We start from the raw sequence: 24,504 nt of genomic DNA, 5'->3' as shown, positions 1-24,504 counted from the left end.
GGGAACATCTGCTACTGTATATGTTCTGACACGTCAGAGTCCTTTATATAGCAGGATGTACCAGTGAAGGGCACATACAGTACAGGGGTATTTTGTGAGTACAGACCATGGGAATCAATGTGAGGTCCAATAAAACTAGTGTGTCTTCTAGTGGAGCCCTCCCACCACCAGTCTGCTGGTTAAAATTTTTGAGATTTTAAACAGCTGCCCATTCACATAATGTTGCTCTGCGTTTTCAAATAGGCATGTCACTCCTCCGCGCTGTGTCAGTTTATATTAAGATTATGAATACAAACAGAGCTAGCCAGAATACATTATTTTATTAGGCAGAGAAAATACTGTTCAGAAGAAGAGAAACACCAAAAATAAATTTCTGTCATACATCGATTCCTCTCAGACAGCGTACGAAGGTTACTAGTACATCAAAAGAGAAACAAACATTGCTAATGTACGTGTGGATGACCTCCGCGGAGGATAGATACTGTAGCACAGTCAAAAATGCACGGCACAGCTCAGGTGTTATTAAAGCACCGCATGATCTGAGGCAGTTCTTGATTCTCCACACTATGAACACACTGAGAGACGAGAGAGGCAGGTGGCACTGTAGTGGGGAGTTTGTTTTCTTGTGACAAACATGAGTCAAAGTGAATAACGTTAGCCTTCTGAATGAAGAGGACGATGAGCTTAAAGAGGGGCCTTGGCACAGAGCTCAGCATCAGCCGAGTGATGAGAATCTCCTGAAAGAGGCAGAGGGAAGGCAGCTGGGGTCGGCTTTGGGCAGCTTGTTCTGACCGGAGCTCGGTGGACCGGTTTGGGGAAGATATTCCACTTTTTCCCGTGTGAAACACAAGCCATAAACAAGGCATGAAAAACCCTGCTTTGACTCACTCACACACACACACACACACACACACAGCCCCTTCAGACACAATCAGACTAGTACACAAACATGCACACTTATACAAAGGCAGAACTTTACAAAGTCATGCAGATGGAATGTTTTGGATATTTCTGTAGCTGAGTCAAATATGTTTTGCTGGGGAACTATCTGTAATTTAGTCTAGGCTGTCATGACAGACTGGAAGTGTGCTCCTGGAAAACATTACCACATCCGTCTTTTGATGGGGAAAGAAAGAGCAAAGGGGACTTTACAAAGCTAAATAAAAGTACATGAGAAAAGGTGGTGTTTTCCTCAGATCTTTTGAAATTCTAGATGAGAACCCATCTTTGTCTCTTAGATATGGAAGCCCATTTCTGCCCAATGTGACGAAAAAAATTCTTTGAGAAAGTAATGACTTTCATTTATCTCATTCTTTTGAGGTATCTCATTTTAAGATAATAACTTATTATTTTGAGATTCTAACTTATTATTTTGAGAGAATAACTCATTATAATGACTTACAGGATCTTTTATTTCATCACATTGATGGAAATGGGCTTCCATATTTAAAGATGTAGCTTTTTCCAAATCTAATCCCACAAACATTAAAATTTCCTTTTAGCATGCTGAAAAGGGGATCCTGAGTACCGACACTTTTTAGACGGGTCATATTTATTTTCAAAGGAATAGTTTGACAATTTGGAAATACCCTCATTCACATTCTTGATTAGAATACAATGAGTAGATCTATACCTGTCTCATGTCTGTACCGTAAATATGAAGCGCCAGCTAGCAGCCGGTTAGCTTATCATAGCATAAAGACTGGAAACTGGGGAAAACAGAGCCATGGTAGCTGTTTCCCCCTGTTTCCAGTATTTATGCTAAACTAAGCTAACTGGTTGCTGGCTGTAGCTTCATATTTACCCTACAGATATGAGCGAGGTATCTTCTCATTTAACTTGGTAAGAAAATTTACTAGCATGTGTCCCAAACTGAAATGATTTACAGTTAACACTTTTTTCATTTACTTGATGATTTAAAGTAATTATTGTACAGCCAAATCACAAAATATTCCACTAAAGTTCACTTTAAATGATTATAATGCTTTCCCTTTTTCGAGAGCATCAGTGTACCCAAGCAGCTCAGTAGAGTAATTGCACAACGTACAATACACAATACATAATCATAAAAAATTATTAGACTCTCAGAGATCGGATCGGCTCATAACTGGCTTTCACACTCTGTAAACTAGACTAATTTAATATAAGAGATAATCGTAGTGAATGTTTTAATTCTACAAACACAATGATGTAAACTCAAGAATGACGGTGGTGAATGGTCATCCATGTTCTGGCAGTGTGTGAAAGACACTGATCGTACTCGTCCAGACACAAACGGCATTGCGCCACGTTGCTGCAACCGGTCGAGATTCGAGGAAGTGGTCGCCGCCGTCGAGTCGGGCTCACAGGTTCTCGTTGGTGTCGTGTTGGCACTGGCAGTCGGTCGAAGGGTTCAGGAAAGGCAGCTCCTCGCCACAGCCCTGCAGCTTCAGGACCCGGGTGCTCAGGTCAAGGGAGCACTGTGAGAGGACCAGGGTGCAAAATTAACTTTTTTTGTCCACCAGCCAAATGACTAGTGAATGTTTGAAATTTACCAGCCACTAAATAGTTTAAAGGTCCCATGGCATGAAAATTTCACTTTTGAGGTTTTTTAACATTAATATGAGTTCCCCCAGCCTGCCTATGGTCCCCCAGTGGCTAGAAATGGTGATAGGTGTAAACCAAGCCAAGTATCCTGCTCTTCCTTTGAGAAAATGTAAATTCAGATAGGCCAATCTGGAATCTTCCCTTTATGACATCATAAGGGGAAAGGTTACCTCCCCTTTCTCTGCTTTGCCCGCCCAGAGAATTTGGCCCACCCATGAGAAAGAGAGAGACATCATGGCTTGCAAACAAGCGAAGCATGGCAGTTGGTCAAGGCCACACCCCCACCCTCCACCTTGCCCCCCCTTTCTCCTCCTCAATAGCATTTAAAGCTGCAGACGCATGACACATCCTAAGGAAAGCTCATTGTGGGACTGGCTCATAGTGGCTGAATTTCGGGAAACAGACTTCAGATACAGTATTAGGGCACCACTAAGGCCTATACGTACAAAAACATCCAAAAAGCAGCATGTCATAGGACCTTTAACAATACTTTTTGGGCTGGTGAGTGAAGAAAATCTACCAGCCATTTGCATATTTTACCAGCATTTGGCTGGTGGCTGGTGCTAATTTTGAGCCCTGGAGAGGACACATACAGTAGTGAAACATATATGGTACATTGGTGGTTCCCAACATGGGGGTCAGGACTCCCAAGAGGAAAAGAAAGGGGTTTCTTTTTTAGGCTTTTCATATTTTGCTTTTCTTGTGAAGTACAAGATAGTTCTACTCCCTTAGGTCTCTTAAAATTACTCAGTTAACAATCACTATAATAGCCTGCATAGCTGAAGTAGATATTGCTTTGTTAAAGGACACACAAGCTAAAATAAGTTGTGAACCATTGCACTACATGACCAGATTTGCTCAAATATGTAATGTCCTTCAGTCTAACGGTGTTTGTCCACTGCCTGGTACGGTTCGACTCGACTCAACTTGCTCTTTTTTAGTTTTCCATTAAAAAAAAGTTGTGGATAGTACCTGATGCTTTTTTTTTTGTACCACCTTGGTCGAGGTTCCAAGCCAGCTTAGCCGATACTAAAACGTAGCGTCAATAGCGACTGCAATTTTTGTATTCACTTGACCCAGATTTTGAAAAATGGCATCCCGTTAAAGGATGCTGTACAAAACACTGTACAATTGACTTCACTTGTATTTTCTGACCATAATCCAAAACCCCAAATATTCAGTTTATTAACCATTAAAACAAAAAAAGCAGTAAATCTTCACATTTGAGAAGCTGGTATTTGGGAATTTAGTATCTCTGATGATAATTTATGCCAGTAATTATAAGTCATGACTTTTTTGTTTATGGAAATTTGCAGCGAAAGCTTAGCACGGGGGTGAGCTTGGAGGGAAATGTGCATCTTACATTACAAAGTCCTTCAGGGCTTATTTACAAAATTAAGAAAAAAACAAGCTCATGTTCCTTTTAATACCATGACGTCCCACTTTAATTACATTTTTAGGAGGATATTAACCAGATGCAGAATTTATTTAATACTGAAATAACAGAGAGCACTACCTTCAGTTTGCCAGTGAGTCTTTTCATGTGGTTTAAATTGCATTTTCAAATGTGTGAATTCAAAAATTCCACATCACAATATGTCCTCAATTTGGTCTTATCTGGGTTTTACCTGCACAGTGGGGATCTAGCAGATAACACCATCTAGCATTTCCCCTTAGATAACACCACATACAGTACATCTGTTTTTAAGATTTTGGGCCTCCATCTTTCCCCCTGAAATGGTAATTATCTTATTCTTCCCTTTTGCTTATTTTAAAAGCCATGTGAATGTTTCAGGCTGCTGCTTTAAAAACACACCAAAAAAGGCTCACGATAAGGCACACAAAATTATCAAATGAGGACCTTACTTTAAGTTCCAACAGAGTCTGAAGACCCAGGCACAGTTCAAACGCCTCATCCTCTGAAAGTGGAAAAGGAAAGATAAGAGGAAAGAAAAAGACTGCTTTATGATTCCCATTCATGAACACCCTCATCTGAACATGCATACATTAGCCTGAATCCAGGTTAAAGCGTCAACACAACTAAATTATTCATTCCTGTGTTAATGAGTGCTAATAAGCGTATATACGTTTGAGGATGGGTATGAGTTGTGTAGCATCAAGAGTTTTGGAGTACAGTGAGAATTTAATGTCCATGAAAGAGTCGGGCTTAGGGATTGAATTAAAGTCATTAATCACTGGTGCGGAGGAATTAAGGAGTAGGTCCAGACAAGAACTGTAACATAAATAATTGTGTGTATGCGGTCTTGTTCTTTTATCTTTGTGAGGACCAGATAACAAGAGGAAGGTCAGGATACATCAAAGCAAGGACACAATAATATTTCTATAATTTAATGGTTTGGGGCTCTGGAAACAAGATCTGACTTTTGAAAGAATATTTTGACTTTTTTTGTAAATACATGAATTCACTTTCTTGTCGAAAGTTAGATGAGAAGTTTGATACCATTCTCACGTCTGTACAGTAAATATGAAGCTGCAGCCAGCAGCTGGTTAGCTTAGCATTTGTCCAAAGGTAACAAAATATACCTACCAGCACCTCTAAAGCTCACTATTAACACTTTATATCAGAATTAGAACCAGCTTTAATGGCCAAGTAAGTGTAAACACATACAAAGAATTTGATATCTGGTTTGGTTAATCCGTGTAAAAAGCAAAGTGTAAAAACGATATAAAATGTGGTAATTAATGAGCTTAAGAGGTGCTGGTAGGTGGATTTTGTTACCATTGGTTTCCCCCTGCTCCCATTTTTTTCTGCTAAGCTAATGTTCTCCTGGTTCTCCTGGCTGTAGCTTCATATTTACTGGCCAAATGTGAGAGTGGTATCGACAACATATTTGTCTTGGATTTCATCAAACCTAACAAACTAGTGAACTGTATGCTGCAGCTTTGTTGGACTCAGCAAAACAACTAACATCAAATACACACACACACAAAAAAAGCAGCTTGTTAAAAGTTTAAGACTGGATTTGACTGTTATTGCAGCATATTGTCTGTGTCTCTTTTTTGTTTTATATATGTTCTGATTTCTTTTTTGGTGTAAATGGTTTAAAATAATAGTTAAAAGACTGTAATGTAATAGTGATGGACTGTGGACTTCTCTCTCTCTCTCTCTCTCTCTCTCTCTCTCTCTCTCTCTCTCCCCCCTAATGTTTAACTTAACACCCATAAACTAGCCTCAGTAGGTCGACCAGCTTATGTTAGCATAGCAAGTCTCAGCCAGAGTAGCTACATTCAGACAGCCGAGCATCGTGGTTCTCTGGTCCTGCCGTGGCTGCTTCCTTGTAGCTATTCAAAATAAAACTATGAAGGCAGGTTGCTGTGAGGCCATAGTCATGGTAATTATGTAAAACTGGTGTACAGGCACATCTCTAGCACCTATTCATCCAAGTGTTTACTCTTGCTCTTCTAAACATCAATAAAGGCTGTGTCTACCTTTTTTTTTTTTTTTTACAAAAGCAGAAAAAAACAGAAACCTGAACATAACAAACCTTAAGTCCAAGTAAGAAGACATTGGAAAACAGACTGTGGACAGTGTCCTTAAAAGGAAAGCAACCGTCTTCATGACAAAAATAAACTCTGGTATTCCCTTCCAGAGATGGATTGTGATGGAAAGGGACACAGATGATGCAGATGTCATTTTTCCTCTCCTTATTTTGGACCACGTTTTTATTTTTTATTTGCAGTTGATGTTGTGTCTTTGGACCAGTGCCTGTGGTGACTGTAACACACTGGATTTTCTGTTTATGAAGTTTGGTTCTAGTTGGCAATGCTCTTTCTTTGTTGGTTCAGCCGTAATGGCAATTACTGCTCATGATAATTATCTTTTTCTGCACCAGGGGATTTTCCTTACAGCAGAGGTAAAGGCTTTCATAAAGAGTACAAGCAACATTATTGTGCTGCATTGGCAATATAAAGTGGAAAAGCGAAACGTTTATTTGCCTAAAAATATTGGTAATTACTTAATTCTTGACAACCCAGCTGTCCTTTTATTTAATGGTAATTTCTGCCTGGGTGCTCCAAGAGGACAATGTACTGTCTGAATGTTAAGTACAGAGACAAGCACATATCCAACTCAAAATCTCAATCAACAGTATCTGCAGACACGACACAGCAGGTGAACTTGTGTTTTTCTACTAGAGCTGTGGCTGCATTCATTATATGTATGACCAGAGTGTTGTGACAACTGTTAAATCACCGGCACCACTTGTGACCAATCAAATGTCCCCTAAGGTAAAGATATTGAGTTTTTAGCCGCACCTGCAGCAGTTGATGGATTGATGGATTGCCGTAACATATGCTACAAATATTCATGGTCAATGAAGTCTACTGACTTTGGTGATCCCTGACCCTTCCTCTAGCGCCACCATTGGGTTTACATTTATGGTTTTGAGTGTAATATCTCAACAAGTGTTGGATCGATTGCCGTAAAAATTGGTACACACATTAATTTTCCTATTATTCCTCAGGATGAAATTGAATATCTTGGATGATGCTTTAAGTTCTCATTTAGTGCTGTCGCTCTGTAAAAGATCTGTTTTAATGTCTTCAATACTTTGGGTTATGACCAAATACCTGCAAAACTAATCATATTCCCATCAGCCTCAGTTGTACTTTCTGCCTATTAGATCATGTAAGCAGCATGCTAAACTAAGATGGGGAACATTGTAAACATTATATGTGCTAAACATTAGCATGTTAGCATTGTCATTGTGAGCATGTTAGCATGCTGACATTAGCATTTAGCTGAAAGCACAGCTGTGCCTAAGTTCAGCCTCACAGAGCTGCTAACATGGCAGTAGACACTTGTTATAAGAAATCCAAATCATTCAGATTGTTTTACTTTATTTCACTGTATTTGTTCAACCTTTGTGTGTGTATACATGTGACATTGAGTCAATTACAAAAACAACAAAAAAGATAGATACCTACGGATAAGAGGTAACACCATTATAAAATTTAAAAAGTCATTAGGACTTTACAATAAGGGAAAATAATTTGATAAATTAGGATAATTAAGATGTAAAATAAAATACAATTATGTAAAAAGACCTTAGATTTTGCAATTAAGGTAGGTAATTTGATAGCTAATTAAAAATAATTATAATGTAAAATCAAATACAGTTAAATAAGAAAAAAATGACAATTAGTGATCACCACTGTAATAACCACTGTGTGATTGAATATTCTTACCTTTGACGTAGGCGGAACACTGGACCGTCTGTCTGCCGAGCTGCAGCTGCAGATCAGTCACTGAGCTGCTCTCACCACATGGTGAACTGGGCACCAGTCTAAACACACACACACACACACACACACACACACACACACACAAAATATCTTCAATAGTTTAAATCAAAAACTTTTTATAACATTTCATTAATTTAAGCTGTCTCCCAGAAATAGATTTTCTCATTATACTGTATGTCACCATGTGAGCTTTTTATTAAAGTGTCAATCAATCAAAGGTTTGTGCAGCTGGGATTTTAATAACAAGCATTTTGGAGACATACATTGTGCCAATATTAGCAGCTTTTACCTTTTTAGAGCTGATTTTAAATTAAGATGAGAACAAAATGTCACATCCTCTCAGCCAGTGCACCGGCTTTGATCTAAAGACTGAGCTTAATTTGGCATTTTAATATTTTTCCTTAAAGATGAAGGTGATGTTGGGTCTTTAACGATTTTGAAAAACCTGCCTGAATAGCTGATAGGCTGTCATCATTAAATCCCTGCTAAAAGATTATTTTTTAGTTAATTCTTTTAATGTTGCGTACTCTTTTTTTTGTATCAGTGTTTAGTATTTGTTTTTTGCTCGGTTTGATCATCAAAGCACTTTGTAAACTGTTTCCAAAGATGGCAGGTAATATATGTGTCGTGAGTGTGTTTGCAGTTTAGAGCAGGGCGTTTCTTACCCCAGCCTCTGGCAGAAGGAGGTGGAGATGTGGTTATGTTGGCTGCCGGTGTTGATGGATGCCTTGACTTCAGTCTCGCAGCACTGTGGGGAAGACAGAGGGGGGGTTTTGGTGTTACAGTGTGATTTTTCCACTTCAGTCTGGCACACAAGGAAACAACTAGTCACAACAGCACATTAACATGACTCTTGGGAGCCTTTGAAAACCCACTTTTTATTTATGAACAAATCCATTCAGCTCCCACATGCTTATGAAACTCACATACTGGAGTCCAAGTTGACTTGTATTCAACTTTGCACAAACAAAACACATTTCCCATTGGTGGTGGTGGAGTATTTTCAAGCCAGTTCTTGTTTTTAGAGGGTTTGCTTGAGTCACGTTGTTTTGTGTTTGTAACTTGATCTGTATTGACTCTGTGTTGGACTATTAAATCACTACTTGTCCTTTGAATGCTGCAGCCGTTTGGTTCAACCGTTAATAATCACGTTAAAAATAAACCAATAAGGACATTCTGTATACATGTACCATTACAGATCACATGAGTTGTTCATGTTGCTGACTCTTTTTCCCGCCTAGATGCTGATTCTTCAGTTTGTTCAGTGCACTTTGATTTTTCAGACTTAATGATCTAAAAACCCTCACCAGAGCATGAAATATTAACTAAGTGAGTCATGAGTATGTATGTCTTTCTCTCTCTCTCTCTCTCTCTCTCTCTCTCTCTCTCTCTCTCTCTCTCTCTCTCTCTCTCTCAGAGAGAGCTTTATAACATCTGTTAGCTCATTGTGTTGGTTTTCTGACCACCAACGTTTTAATTCACTCCCACCGCTCTCATAGCGTCGTTTTCGTCAGAATGCAGCTGTTTTCAGCAATAAAGCTCTAAAAAAAACACTGTATACTAGACAGACACAATAAGAGACTAGCTGGTGAACATAATGGAGCATTTAGCAGCTAAAGAGACAAATATTTCCCTCAGGATGTGGTGGAGACCAAAAACAGATCTAAAAGAAGAGTTTATATTGGACTTTCATCCATCAGGTGGACACAAACATAATCTCGCATTGCCAGACCTATTTCCACAGCGCTGTGGAGGAGGGTCTGGCTAGTCCACACAACATTCCGGGATGGGAGAAAAACTTGCTCTCGTTTATTGCCATTTTTTTTAAACCAGTCACAATCGTCATGGTCGGTGCTAACCCTGGACGCAGCAACGGTGCCTCTGAAAAAAAGTCTTCGGGAAGGAACTTGTTTTGGTGGAACATGTGCCCGTAGGGAGGCGAGCTCTAGAATTAAAATGGCTGTTGAGTGTGTGATGACAATTTTACTCAAAAAAATGGCAACACAAAGAAAGTGGAAGGTGAGGGACATCCGGCAAAACCTCCGGTGGCACCTGAACAATCCCGTAAATGAAATGTCGTCGATATAGACTAACACAAACATGAATCCAAATTAATGATAATGTTGCTCTGTAACTGCTGGATGTGTAAATAAGCTAACAAGTCTGCCCCAAAGAGGCCAAAAAAGTACTTATTGCAGGTTTAAAGTGCACTGATAGTGACATTTACAGTTAGTTTAGCTAACAGATCAGGTAGCAGGGTTCTGTCCAAAGTTCAGAAATACACCTACCAGCACCTTTAAAGCTCACTAATTAGCACGCTATACATTGTTTATTTAATCTTAGCTAAAGTTAAAAAAAACTGCAAACTATTTCCCAATTCATCTAGTCCTTATGATAAGTTAAACTAAGCATCTCCTGGCTCTAGCTTCATATCTAACAGACAGATATTAGAGTGGTATTATCTTATCTAACTCAAAAATGTCTTTTCCTTTAATCAGATTTTCCCATAATTCAAGCTGGAGTTTTCCAGTAGTAATGCTAACAGGCAGCTTGTCCTTATCTCCACTGAAATTTCTCTTCTTTTGCATCTTTGTCGCTCTGTTGCCTGCAGGGCACTTCATGTCACAAAGACAGGTTTCATGAGAGGCAGAGGAAAGTCTACAGTGCAGCACATTGTAGTTCATGGGAACTGACTAATGGCCTTTTTCTACTCTGCATCATCTTACTATTACTTGATGTCATGCAACCTGTACACCAGTAGGAACATGTTTGTGGGTAAAAATAAAGAAGAATGTATTCAGGACATATGGAAGCCCTGCATGCATGTGAGATAAGCAGTATGCTAGCCTGGCACCACCCCCGCACTGTTACATGTAACTGTGTGTCACACCATGTATAAATTAGATTTCTTCCCACTATTAAATGCAAATAGATCCCAGCTAGATTAATCTATGGTCTTTTATTGTTGTTCTTTTTTTATGATTTTGCTTTCAGAGAAACTGCAGTTCAAGAAACATAACGTTCTTGGTTCTTTGAGTGTAGTTGTAATATATTAATCGAACAAAGTTAAAGTCCTCACAGGCAGAGCATTTCTAATACTGGACCTTGACGAGCTGTGAATACTAATAAAACGAGCAAGCTAATACTGATAGGGTGGAGTTTTAAAAAAGGCAATCTTTTTAAACACTCAAACACTTATGTTCACACTATATGCAAAGCTGTTGGTATTCAGTATTGATGAAAAGTATTGCCTCTAAACCACAATACCAGATAGACCAAAACACAACATAGTGTATATTTGCACCCAGGATCATTGGCAGTCACTAAGTACATTCACTCAAGTATATAGTAAGTACAAATTTAAGGTAGGATTAAGTGTTCCTTTATGTGTGGAGAAAATAATGTTACTTGTTACGATAAACTACTTAATCTACTAACTTAATCTTGGATCAGATGAAAATTGCATCATCACAAAGCTGTGAAATGTATTATTGTCTCGCCAGTCTGGGATATACTATGTGTATATATATATATGATATGGTGATAATTTTTTAACAATTTAACCTGACAGGAAAAAAAGCAAAAACATTGTTCATTTAAATACATTTGTATTTTGGAGTCAGTATGTTACACTTTTGAAAACGTTACATTTTTTTTTACCTTTTAATGTAACACAAATTAAGCAGATTTTAAATGTTATAATGAGGCCCCTTTTTACTTAAGTCAGAAACCGTTGACCTATATGAAGAGATTTTATAACATCTGCGTGGCACCCATCCTGGTTCCGGAAAACATGTCTGCAGATCTTCCTCTCCGTCATAAATCAATACCTTATCCACTTGACCCGAGGATGTTTCCCCCTTTGGAAATAAACATGTTCAGTTTCCATGAGCCTTGTTTTGATTTCTTGCCCTCTGTACAGACTGAGCTGAGCCTCCTTTGTCCTCACAGGCACACCAGCTTATCAGCAGACCCACAAACCTGCTCCTTTGTCTCAGTCCCGGTGGTGCAGAAATCCTGAGGTTTTAAAATAGCTGCCGAATGAGTAACCGAGGAAGACTTTGCATTTAATAAGTTGATGATAAAACCAAGCAAAGCACAATGAGTAATAGGAGAACAATGCTGAATCTACCAGAAAAGTCTGAAATGGACTACTAATTTTAAATATACTCACAGAAGCTGTGCTACATACCTTTAACACCACAGGGGATAGCAGTTGTTTGATCACTGTATTGGTTTAAAGGATAAAAAATGGATCTGTCCCGGTGCCTGGGTAGCTCACCTGGGAGAGCGCAGGCCCATATACAGAGGTTTACTCCTCGACGCAGTGGCCACAGGTTCCATTCTGACCTGTGGCCCTTTGCTGCATGTCATTCCCCCTCTCTCTCCCCTTTCATATCTCCAACTGTCCTATAAAAATAAATGCCTAAAATGGCCAAAAAATAATCTTTAAAAAATAAAATGGATCTGTCCTTGGTGTCATACATAATATAGTCTATATCCACGTTGTGCTGTTGGAATTTTAAACTACGGTGGATTTATGAGGACTGTTGTTAACTGCTCCTCAGATCTCTGCAGGTTAAATCCAGACAGCTAGCTAGACTATCTGTCCAGTCTGAGATTCTGATGCACGACTAAAACAACTTTTGAATGTACACATGTTCCACCAAAACCAAGTTCATTCCCGAGGCTTTTTTTGCAGTGGCACCATTGCTGCGTCCAGGGTTAGCGCCAGCCATGACGATTGTGATTGGTTTAAAGAAATGCCATTAAACAAGAGCACGTTTTTCTCCCATCCCGGAATGCTGTGTGGACTAGCCAGACCCTCCTCAGCAGCACTGTGGAGGAAGGTCTGGCAAAGCGATACTATACACTATATTAAATATTAGCTCTTCAGGATATTTCGGCTTTTTTGAAGTGGGATTGTATGAGGTACTTTCCATAGTCAGCGTATAACAGTAGATGGCGGGCGGCACGCGCCCAGTTTGAATTATCAAAATTGTTGTCTTAAATTATCTGTCCATCATGCATTAAACAGCAGTTTTAAAATTTATATATTGTATCAGAGCATGTTGAGAAAGTACTGTTAAAATGAATTCTGTTATATTTGAGGCTTAAACACATATGTGTGAGGGAACCTGCACCTATTATGTAATGTCAGTTATTCTATAATAGACGTCTGTTAAGCCAACCAGATACTTCATGTAAAACATCATTTTTCAAAACATTAATTATTGGCCGTCTCTGGTAGCTCAACACGAAAAAAATCTGTTGAGGATGGAGTGAAGCACCTTTCTGCATACATTAGTCACTGTGTTGAGTGTGTGTGTGTTGGATCGGGGACCACAGGGAATATCTCCATGTGAAACCAGACAACCATTAATGCTTAATGTGTTTCAGACAGACAAAGACAGTTAGTAAAATGCATGAATACTGAGTCACTGCATAATGGGGCAGTTTTCTTCTTTGTTTTGCCTACAGCAGTCGATGACCTGCACATGTGATTTACTCGTTGTATGCTTCTCTTCAGGTCGACTGATGATTAGGGAGTCACAGTTTTGTTGGGTTTAGGGTAATTTATTAAAGAGGCACTTCACCGATTTTATAATTAAAGATTGTGTCACAAAGGTGACTACTCAGCTTGTATAATGTCTTTTGATGGTAACCAGAAATGTCGGATTAGGCTTGAGGGCTTACGATCTCTATTATAAAGCCTGTGTTACAAACTTTGGATGTGGAGTTTGGCATATGTGGACATTTATCACTTAAACACTATTGAGCTGCATTATGGGAAATGTAGGATCCAGGGCTTGACCCCAAACTAGGGACTAAGAGTCAGTACATCTCAGCCACTGCTGCTTAAATTTTGACCATCGTTTTTTTTTTTTTTTTAAATGTGTTCCCTGTAAGTGTCCCAACTTTTTAAAACTAAAAGGCTGGAATGTCCCTTATCTTAACCCTTATCCTAAATAAAAATGTATTTTTTGCCTTATATCATTACCAGCTAGTAGAGAGTTGACAGGAAATGATGAGGGGTGAGAGATGTGTCAGCTTGGTCATGCACCGATTCCTTTGCTCACTGGTGTGCACTGTCCCCAACCATTGATGTGTACATATTGCTGTGCTGTCGTCTTTACGGTTGCCCAGTGTTGCCAATGCACACTGGGAACAAATCTACAGCGAGCACCGAAAGCTCAACGTAAAACAAGGACACCCTGATTCCTTTGTTTTTAAAACATTTTTAACAAGCCACACTGACATAATAGCAGAGGTTTGCGGCCATAAATTAAAACATTAATAATACATTTTAGTCTCAAATAGCTTTATGTGAGACTGCCACTGCATCAGTACTAGAGTCTAGGGGCATTCTCAATGGGGTTGGGGGGTACAAGTGGGCAAAACTAGACCCAAAGTGGGTTACCTGTTGGTTGCTGCATGGGTTTCAATAAGCTACTGCACAAAGAAATGCTAATGTAGTTGTATTGTTTTCCCTCGTTTTGTCCTGAGACCCTACACATTTGTGCATTTCAAGCCCGTGTGCACTTGTTACTTACACTCCCTGTAACCTACTTTTAATCCATGTGGGACCCATGTATGCACGTGTTAACCAGGTTGGACTTTCAGTCACCATGACTCAGTTATCTATTATTTGGCTCCAACCAGACAGCCGCTGGGTCCTGCCAAGCTTTGGATGTGTTGTAAAGGCAGAATAAATGAAGAGTGGGGGCTTTGAGTGATGAGTCATGGGAGCAGAATGGTGCTGTCTTTGTATCTTCTCTTGTTTTCAGTTTGTATGCAGTAGTAGAAAGTGTCAAAGCATTGAATGTGAGCGAGGAGAGACAGGCATAGTACCTTGCATGGAACAACCAGAGCTGTGAGGAGGATCGAGCTCTCCGTGCCCTCGGCCTTCTCAGCTGTCTGTCGGGCTCCTGCTTCGCTGCTGTCGTCCTCTTCATCCGACCGTAGGCTCCTCTCGCTTTCCTCCAGAGACTCCCTCTCCTCTGTGGAGTCGTCGGCGGTGCTCTCGCTCCTCTCTTCGGTGTCAGCCGGTCCGTCTTTCATGTCGGCCAGCGGGGAGCGAACCCTGGCGTTGGGGTCCCAGGCCTCCCCTCGCAGCCGCGTGAAGTTTCCCTCCATCAGGCGACGCTGGACGATGCTGTGAGGTTGCTAGAGGGGGAGACACAAGTGAAATGGATTTCAGATGGCATGGCAAATGTGAGACTTTGCTGCTTTTCTTGACCTTACAATACAGTAAATGGAATATCTTTGGGTATTGAACTGTTGGTCGGGCAAAACAAGACCGTTACCTTGGAGTCTGAGACACTGGGATGTATATTTTTCACTGTTTCTGATGTTTTCTAGACCAAGCGATTAACCGGTTAATCGAGAAAATAATCAGCAGATGAATTAATTGAATGCAAATAATTATAAGTTGCAGCCGTAGACAAAATCTTAGTTCAAAACCTGAAACCATGGGACTGAGTCCAGTAAATTAGATAGAGTTGAGCAATGTGAGGTGGAAACTGTTTTATATAGTGAGTAAATTGAATGTATGTAAGAGGATAGGCGACGTCTGCTTGCATTGTGAATTAATAAAGTATTATGATCTCAACAGAGTACGTCACAGATAGGTTGTGACACCTAATCTGAAAAAAAGATATGTAGGTCATTGTGTTAAAGAAACATCAGCGTCTGCATTACTCCAGATTATCTGCATATTCAGAGAACATTATATTTTGCTTCCACAACAGTAATGATGAAGCTTAATTATGCACATTTATGCAGGTTCAGATGAAAATGATGAATTAAAATCAGCCCCATACGGACTTGTGTCTTGTGCGGATGCCTAGGTAGGGTACAGATTTACGCAAGCGTAGCATCACATTTCAGATTCACACCCCCCCCCCCCCAACACACACACACACACACACACACACACACACACACACACGCACACACACACACACACACACACACACACACACACACACACACACACACACACACAAAAAATAACACACACTGAGATTTAAATTGCTAACTTTAGCTTCAGTGACAGTGTCATGAAAGCCTTTTCAAGGGATGCTTCTAGGTCATCACTGTTAGCAGACATTAAAGGATTTCTGGTACAGTGGCCATATTATTTGCCCAACACACACTTTTCAGGTGTCAGCTGAGTCTTTTAATAGACAAAAGCAGTTTTAGAGTCAATGCACAAAGCACTTTAAAAAGACATGTTTGGCAAAGTGTTCTTCACGGCTACAGACACACTGTACTGTATTTATGACAAAACTCCGTAAGAACAACCTGTACGTTGCAATTTTGCTGTATACTTTTAACACAAGTGTGTTGATCTTGATTAATGACACATTTCCACAGTTTCAAAACAACACGTGGCCAGTGACTGGCTGTTCTTTTTGGATCATATAAAAAAGTAAATGATATTTAGGCTGCCTGTTCCTCTGTAATCACATTGCTGTTAACCAATAGAGTCTGGGTCCAGACTATCAAACAGCACGCTTGAAAAGAACAGGTCACCCAACACCAGCAGAGTCTCTACATTAATAAAACACAAAGCATTTGCTTTCCTTTCAACATATTTTTCGAACACTAAAATCACCAGGTTCTTAAGGCCAGTTCAAATGAAGAACATAAGATAAGATAAGAGGCATCCTGAAGTGTTGGAAGAGGACATTTTTTGTCAGTTTGTCAGTCAAGAGATCACCAGAGTCAACAACTGACTGAATAACTGGGTTACCAGCCAACATTGGCATCTGTAGAGCCATAAAGTCACAGTTTAAGTAGCTTTGGTTGAGTGCCAATTTTACATTAAATAGCACATTCCCATCTGCCTACCTGTTGCTCTCACATGCTCTGTATTGTTCTGTCAAACAGAATAGGATTTCTACTACCTCCCTCTATCTCTCTCCTACTTTACAATTTTCCAGTTGGAGAAAACAACACGTCACTGTCGATGCCACTGTTTTTGTAAGCGATGGCAACGATTTTCCACAGTCTGGGTCATTCTGGGCATTTGTCCCCCATCAGATGTGCTGACATCATGGGCCATCTATTGGGAGACTCCTCATTTGTTGATGATGATGTTTGAGTGCTCTGTGAAGAACACTTAGATTTGTGATTGGTTTTTAGATGACACATGCTGGATGATAGCGCCATCTGCTATCACAAAGACAATAGCTGATTACAAATGCCAACACTTTTTTTGTCTGTGAGGGAACCCCATCCTGCAGCTGTCTGACCCGTATTAAGAGGAAGCTTCTGTAGATAAAATAGAGATAGAACAGGTTCTCTTCCCTGTTTTTTTTCCACATTACTGGTCATTATTTGATGTTCTGCTCTGATTAACATGCACATAGCAATGCTAGATTCTGATTTCATGGGCTGGCAAGCAGCAAGGAGACAGAGAAATATGGAAAAATAAATAAGAAAAGACTGTGAGCCCCAAGAGACCAATAATCTTAACTTATATAACTGTCCATGGCCTCAATCTGATCAAAAGATCATCAAGAGTCATATTTTTGGCAGCTTTGATTTGTCAGGACAAAGAGAACTGATCAAAAAATCAAATGCTATAAAAACAAACAAAAAAACATTAGGTTTCTGTAGTAGATTTCTTGTTATTCACAGACCTCTCTCAGCCAATCCATGATCTCCCTGTCCAAGCTGCAAAACAACAACACTTCAAACTGGTAATCACCAGCTGTGTCCATCATTCGTCCCTCTCTGAGCTCCAGCTGTGGCCGAGCACTTAAACAGGCTCCTCTCCTCTCCTCTCTTCTCCTCTCCTCTCCTCTCCTCTCCTCTCCTCTCCTCTCCTCTCCTCTCCCTCTTCTCTCCCTCTCCCTCTCCCTCTCCCTCTCCCTCTCCTTTCCTCTTCTCTCCTCTCCTCCCCTCTCCTCTCCTCTCCTCTCCTCTCCTCTCCTCTCCTCTCTTCCCCCTCTTCTCTCCCCTCTTTCAATCTCTCCCCTCCTCTCCTCTATCCTCTTTCCATCTCTCCTTTCCTCTCCTCTTTACATTTCTCCTCTTCTCTTTACATCTCTCTCTCCTCTCCTGGCTTCCTTTCCTTTCTTTATTTCTCATTTCCTTCTATTTTCTTCACCCATCCTTTCATTTCCTTTCCTGGTTTCTCCTCTCTTGCGTTTCTTCCATTGCCTTTCATTATTTTCCTTTTCTTTCAACTCCAAGTGTTACCTTCTGTTCTCTTTCCTTTCATTTTCTTGCTTTTCTCATTTCTTTCCCATCCTTGTCTCCTCTTTTCGTTAATTTCCTTCCTTTGATTTTACAGAGTCAGGTGTTTTGTGAATATAGTTTGAGAATTTGTTTTTGTGTTAACAGTTTTGAGAAAATGGGTGAGGGTTTCAAGAAGTCTTAGCAATCAAGAAAAACTGTAACTTTCTTTTTTTTCCTTTCCACACCTCTCATTGTTTCCTTTGTCCCATTCTCTTCCCTTTCATTTCTTCTTCTCTTTCCCCATTTGTTTTACTTTCTTTTTTCTCTCCTCGCCTTTTTTAATTATTTTCCTTTCCTTACAATTCTTTACTGGACCTCTCTTCTCTTCCCTCTTCCTCTCCCCACATCATTTCTTATCTCCTCTCTTCATGTATTTCAATGCAATCAAAAGAAATCAAGATAGTATTTCTTTCTTGCACAGATAACATTTATTCCCTAAACCAACCCAAAGATTAATCCTGATCCTAAAAGTAATCTTCCCCTCTCTCAGGAGCTCTTAACGTTGAGCTCCTTGACATAAAAACTAATCAAATTCAATCAGGAGCTCCACTTTAGACCGGACTGATTTTTTTATTGTTATGTTCCCGACATCGGCTTCTTCCTCTGGCCTCTGTGTGTTTGTTCTAACAATATTCTGCAAATCAGTTAACCTCTTTCCCACTTTCCCATTTGGGCGCTTACTGGCAAAATCACACATTTATTAACAGTGATAACAGTAATTATCCTCTTTTGCAAATTATAAAAAAAACTGCTTGTTAGCGATGGATGCAAACAGTGACAGATCAAGGTTTATATGCATCTGCTGGCCTGTGAGTCAGCAAAGTGTGGGAAATATTATTTTAATGATAGTGCTTATCAAGTGCATACCACAATGTTTTTATTTTTATAAGCGAGGGAAATAATGTCAAGCTAACAGTTTGGAGAAGAAGGGAGAGTTAGATTTTTCCTCCTCTGTGCTCTAATGAGACTGCAGTGAAGCAAAGATTGAATGTGATAGACGCAATGAACACAATGTAATTTCATTTCAGTGGTTGGCGTCTGTTTTTTGCTGAACCCTGACTGCTCTAGGGTCAGCTCCAGAGCAAATCATGTTAACAACATCAAGTCGGTAGCAGGCGGTATTCAGTGTTGCCTCATGTGCCCTGGTTCAGAGGTGAAATTGGCAATCTTGCACCTTACAGGGTGATCTTTGTCTGCTTTTTGATATAGTGTAGAGGTTTTTTAAATGTGAGTCGGAAAAGTTGTAGGGGGAGATGTGAGCAAATGAAACTGCGTGAGGGTAGAATGCAGGTAAAATTGATCCAATTAAGGCACTTTAAAACACTTGGCACCTGATTGCCACAATTTACGTCATAACTCTGTAAATTCTGAACACACAGACATGATACAAACATTTTTAGATTTAGTTTGACTGACACTTTCCAGGGATATCATTATCTCATATATCTATATTATATATATATTATATCTTGGATAAACGTCCACAAATCTGCTTAGAAATTATAGAAATCATAGAACTTACAACTGCAGAACTTGCTTGAGAACTATAACGTTTTTAAGTTTTCTTCTGTATCAAATTAATCCGGTGATAGTTGTCTGTATATCCATTAGTACACTGTAAACGGGAACTGCTAATAGCTAATTATATATATATATATATATATATATATATATATATATATATATATATATATATATATATATATATATATATATAATTCAAAATATTAATTTATCTAGGCTAAAAACCGGGCTCAAGCTGTAGGCTACAGCGCTGAATCCATGGCAACATTTTACTTTCTGTTTACATCCTGCAAAGCACCATGGGGACTGCAGTTCCAAACCTTAGAGGCTGTTTTGACATTATATGCCCCTTATAAAAGTGCACTAAACTGTAAACTGTGTAGAGAGTCTTTAAACATCTTTCTTTCAAGTTTGTATCTCATTCTACCATCTGCCTGTCAACAGGCTGAGAATATAAGAATTAGCATCAATCATATGGCCTCTTCTCGTCATGAATTCTAATGAAGACAGCAGGCAGCTATGTCCCATAAAGAGTTCATCTATTTTACATGACGCAACCCGCTGTTTACGCTTAATTTGACAGTTTTATTGTTGAAGCATCTGAGGTAAAATTGGCATCGCTGAGGTATAATCTGTTAATTTTTCACAGCATGCAGAGTCATTTTGGACGATATTATTTTGAGTGATTATCGCTCCTGAATATAAGATGTGTCATAGATATTGTGACAACTGAAGAAAGCTTTCACCATTTAGTACACTTAACAAAGAATTAACGGTATTGATTAAATACTGCGGCCACCAGTCTTCTCTTGCTGAAACATTTTCTTCTTTTGTGTGTGAAGCGGATCAGACAAATATGTTACCTTTTGCCAATAGTTTACTTAATTCATGTGAGCTTAAAGTTATGGCCGGTGATATCTTTCTATACTTTGTCATTGCCAACAAATCCAAACTAACAAGTATTGCCTCTGTGTCTTTGTGTATTACATAACCAGGATATTAGTGTGCATGTAAATGGTAAAGTGGGCAAAATTCAGGCTAAAACTGGTCGTGTCTTACACACTGTGTTCCTTTGTGTCTGTCCATACGTGGTCTGTTGAAACTTGTTGATGTGAGTCCTGTGATGACCCCATAAACATTAACCAGTCCAAACCAGTCCTCTCCTCCGCCAGTTTGGCAGATAGTTAATGCGACGCCATCACTCCTCCTACTCTCTGGCTCTCTTTCTAAGTTTCTTTTTCTCTGTATGTATCCCTCCGAGTCACATTAGAGGCTAATTGCCATGTGGACTAATTATCTGACTGCAACAGGCTGCGCTCTCTCATCCAGCCAGTCGCATACGTTTTCTAATGTCCTCTTTCTCATTCTGATGGAGGTCCCCAGCGGCTGACTTCCTGTCGCACCGACCAGGTGGGAGGAGGCTCCTGCAGTTTCACATCTGCTGCCTGTCTGCCACCTCCACTTCCTCTTCACTTCTGTTTCACATCTCTGGTGCTCTTTCTTTTGCTTTCTCATGTCGCTTTCAGTCTCTTCACTAAATCCTGCATGAAATATAATTTTCATGCAAAACTCCAGTAAATAAAAAATAGCCAGTATGATCAAAACAGATGTGGTCACCAACAGTGTTGCTTAACCATGCATCCTCCCTATTTGATACCATTAGAGACCTTAGAGAGGGCATTTGTTAATGCTTGTAACGCTGAATGATTAGGTCATTAATCGATTAGTTGAGCAGCAAACAATTTTAAAATCAATAAACGATTCATTCATTGCTCAATGTCTATAATAAGCGTATATTCTGATGTTTTTATCTAATTACATTAGTGCTGAAAATTGATTCGTCCATCAAGAACCCTTTTTTCTCATCAGTTTTATTTTCCCTTGTAGATCATTTAAAGGGCTCATTACTAGAGGAAGTAAACATTTGTTTAAACGGTGATGAATGAAGAAAAAGCCATTTTCACCATTTAAAGAAACATTTTGGAAATATCCTTATTTGCTTTCTTGTGAGATGAGAAGATTGATACCAATCTGATATTAGTCCATTACTGTAAATATGAAGGTACCACCAGCAGCAGGTTAGCTTAGCTTAGCAGAAAGACTGGAAGCAGGGGGAAACAGCTAGCCTGGGTCTGTCCATAGGTGAAAGAAATCCAGCTAGACTGACAAGAATAATTCGGTAAGAAAGCGAATAAGCGTATTTTCCAAAATGTTGAACTATTCCTTTGAAAGAAAAGCCATAATGCAGCTATTTTGAGAATCTAAATATAACAAAATGTAGATTATTTTGAACAGTAACGTCATAAGTCATCCCAATGACTCCATTAGTTGGTCAACAAAAACAACAATTTTGATAATCAATGAGTTGTTTAAGTCATCAAGCTTCTTTATGTGACGTTTCACTATATTTATATGTTTTATTTTTTGTATAGGTAATATCTTTGGGGCTTAGACCGTTGATCGTACAAAACTAGTTTTTTGAAGACATCACCTTGAGCCATGGGTACTTGTAATTTGGGCTGTGTATCGGTACTCAGTAGCCTCCCTTTTTTAAGGTATCACCCGAAATAACCCAGCCAGTACCAAGTTATACCGAAACTTTTCCTGTCCAACACCACCTGCATTTGATGCTTTTTGTACCCAAAAAATGACTATTTGTGTGGTTTTGCTTGCAACCAATCACCACAAGTGTTTAAAGATATAGTACGTAGTTTCTGTCACCCCCACGAGGAATTCTAAGTAATGACAACAAAACTGTCGGCGCGTCCACATGATTCAAACCTTCTGTGATCGCGCTGCCCCCACCCCTCCTCCACGCAGTTGCTAGTAGCCAAGGAGGACACAGGATTAAAAAAACATGATGGACCTTTCAGAAGAGGTAATTATTTTCACTTAAGTTTCTGCTTGCGAAAGTCGCCGGATGACACAATCTTCTGAACATAGCCATACTGAGAAATACAGAGAGAGTTGGGTGGAGCTGATAGTCTTAATTAGCTTTGTAGCAACTCATTTGGCAATGGTTTGAATGTAACAGACGATCATTAATATCAAAAGTTACGCACTAAAGCTTTAATGCGATGTGATTGGTCCCCTACTGCAGCAGCTACAACCCAAAGGTTGTCTGTGGTGTGGTGATGCTTCCATTCACTTGATTGTTTTGACTGAAGTAGACAAAAAAGGTATCAAATGAAGTACTATTGGTATCTACATCACTTTAAAGGTACTGGTGTTAGAACTGGTATCGTAACATTTTTATTTTCCATCATTTTATAGACTAAATGATTAGTCAATCATCAATAATAAAAAATAATCAGTAGTTGCAGACCTACAGTCACCCATATTTGTTCTTAAACTACATCCAGCTTTATTTTGTTAATGTGAATCATCATTTTCTGATTCAGATATTGCTTCCGCCTAAACATTTCTGGCAATTTTGGATTACTCCTTTCAATTTTAATTATTAAAAACTCCAAGATTACATTTGGAGCCACTTTGGAGGCTACGCTGTCATGTGTCACACTTGGCCATACCCTGAAAATGAACAAAAAAAATACTTCTTCTGTCTCAGTATGATGCATCCTCTCCTCTGTTGTTGGGGTTGTTTTGTTGTTTTTGTCGGGTATTTTTAGCCTCCTGTCTTCCTACACTGCACTGAGGGAGCAGCTGGGGGAGTGTTGCCGCCCATCCACAGCTCCAGATGACACAGAGAGAGACAGGTTCACACTAACCCCTCTCCAGCCCATCTAATTGTCCCGGAGCTAATAATAAAACCTGCATCTGAACCCGAATTAACACGGCTTGTTTTGGAGGGAACAGGAAAAGGCAAACTCCCAAGAGCCTGGCGATCAAACCGAGTAACATTGTCGTATTTGCTCTTTACTTTGAAGTGCTACTTTGCCTCCTGGGGAAAATCGTAAACAATTGAGTTCGGAGAGTGATTCTAGATGCATATGAATATATAAAACTGTTCTGGGATGTGATGTACTGTTCACCATCTGCTCGTACAAATTCATGACTATTTGAAAAGAACAGGAGATCAAAAGGTATACAAAATTCTGATGGACGAATGCACAACACCTCTCCACACTGGTTTATCTATATTTTGGAAATGTCTAACAGGGATTTTTGGGACTAAAATTGGACAAAATGTTTAGTAACTCCGGACTTAAGTTGTATTTAATGCACACAGCAAAATGAGCTGCTTTCCATTCATCAGTTCCTTCTCTTCTACAAGCCCAGTTCTGTAGCTTTTGATCATCCTCAGAAAGTACCTGGAGACTCCTATCGCTCGATTAGACAGGCCTTTACTCACACACACACACACACACATACACACACACACAGATTTCAGACTCACTCATCTGTAAGAGAGGGACATGAGCAAACGGACCACTAAGCTGCAGGGAGAAGAAGAAAGAGGATTTGCAACAGCAGGCTACAGTAGGTGTGTGCTGCACAATTAGACCAATATGAGATTTGAAAGGACACTATATTTGTGTTGAAGCTTCCTACAACCAATATGTATCTTACTTTTACATTTCTACCCATTGTAAAGCCATATATGTTGACATAATTAGTAGGATTTATTGTTTTATGTGAATTTTCATAGCGAAAATTAGCTGATAAGTAATTTCATGAAGGAATAGTTCAACATTTTGGGAGATACGCCTATTGGCTTTCTTGCATACCAGCAGCTGGTTAGCTTAGCTTAGCATAAAGGCTGGAAATAGGGGGAAACAGCTAGCCTGACTCTATTATTATATTACCAAAGGTAATATAATCTGCCTATACCTTTTGAAGCTCATTTATTAACACTTTATATTTTGTTTGTATAATCTGTTGGTTTTAGAGGGAGTAGAGGTAAGTGAGAAAAGGTAT

The 24,504-nt window shown here is 39.4% G+C and overlaps 1 protein-coding gene across 2 annotated transcripts in view; it reads right to left on the bottom strand.

The window, feature by feature from the left end:
- Positions 1-1,287: 1,287 nt before the first annotated feature.
- nrip2 (nuclear receptor interacting protein 2) overlaps positions 1,288-24,504 on the bottom strand; it is a 30,088-nt gene continuing 6,871 nt past the window's right edge. For both annotated transcript variants that reach the window (XM_031313264.2, XM_035995880.1), the window contains 5 exons: positions 14,704-15,018; positions 8,517-8,599; positions 7,795-7,892; positions 4,453-4,505; positions 1,288-2,459 (listed from right to left, as the gene is read on the bottom strand). In XM_031313264.2, the coding sequence (XP_031169124.1) occupies positions 2,343-2,459; positions 4,453-4,505; positions 7,795-7,892; positions 8,517-8,599; positions 14,704-15,018 (666 nt within the window). In that variant the 3' untranslated portion in view covers positions 1,288-2,342. The remainder of the gene's footprint in view (positions 2,460-4,452; positions 4,506-7,794; positions 7,893-8,516; positions 8,600-14,703; positions 15,019-24,504) is intronic.

This window comes from Sander lucioperca, chromosome 20, assembly GCF_008315115.2.
Source record: "Sander lucioperca isolate FBNREF2018 chromosome 20, SLUC_FBN_1.2, whole genome shotgun sequence".
Classification (NCBI taxonomy): Eukaryota; Metazoa; Chordata; class Actinopteri; order Perciformes; family Percidae; genus Sander; species Sander lucioperca.
Note: the sequence above shows the minus strand (reverse complement) of the source record. Positions and strands in the feature narration are given on the sequence as shown.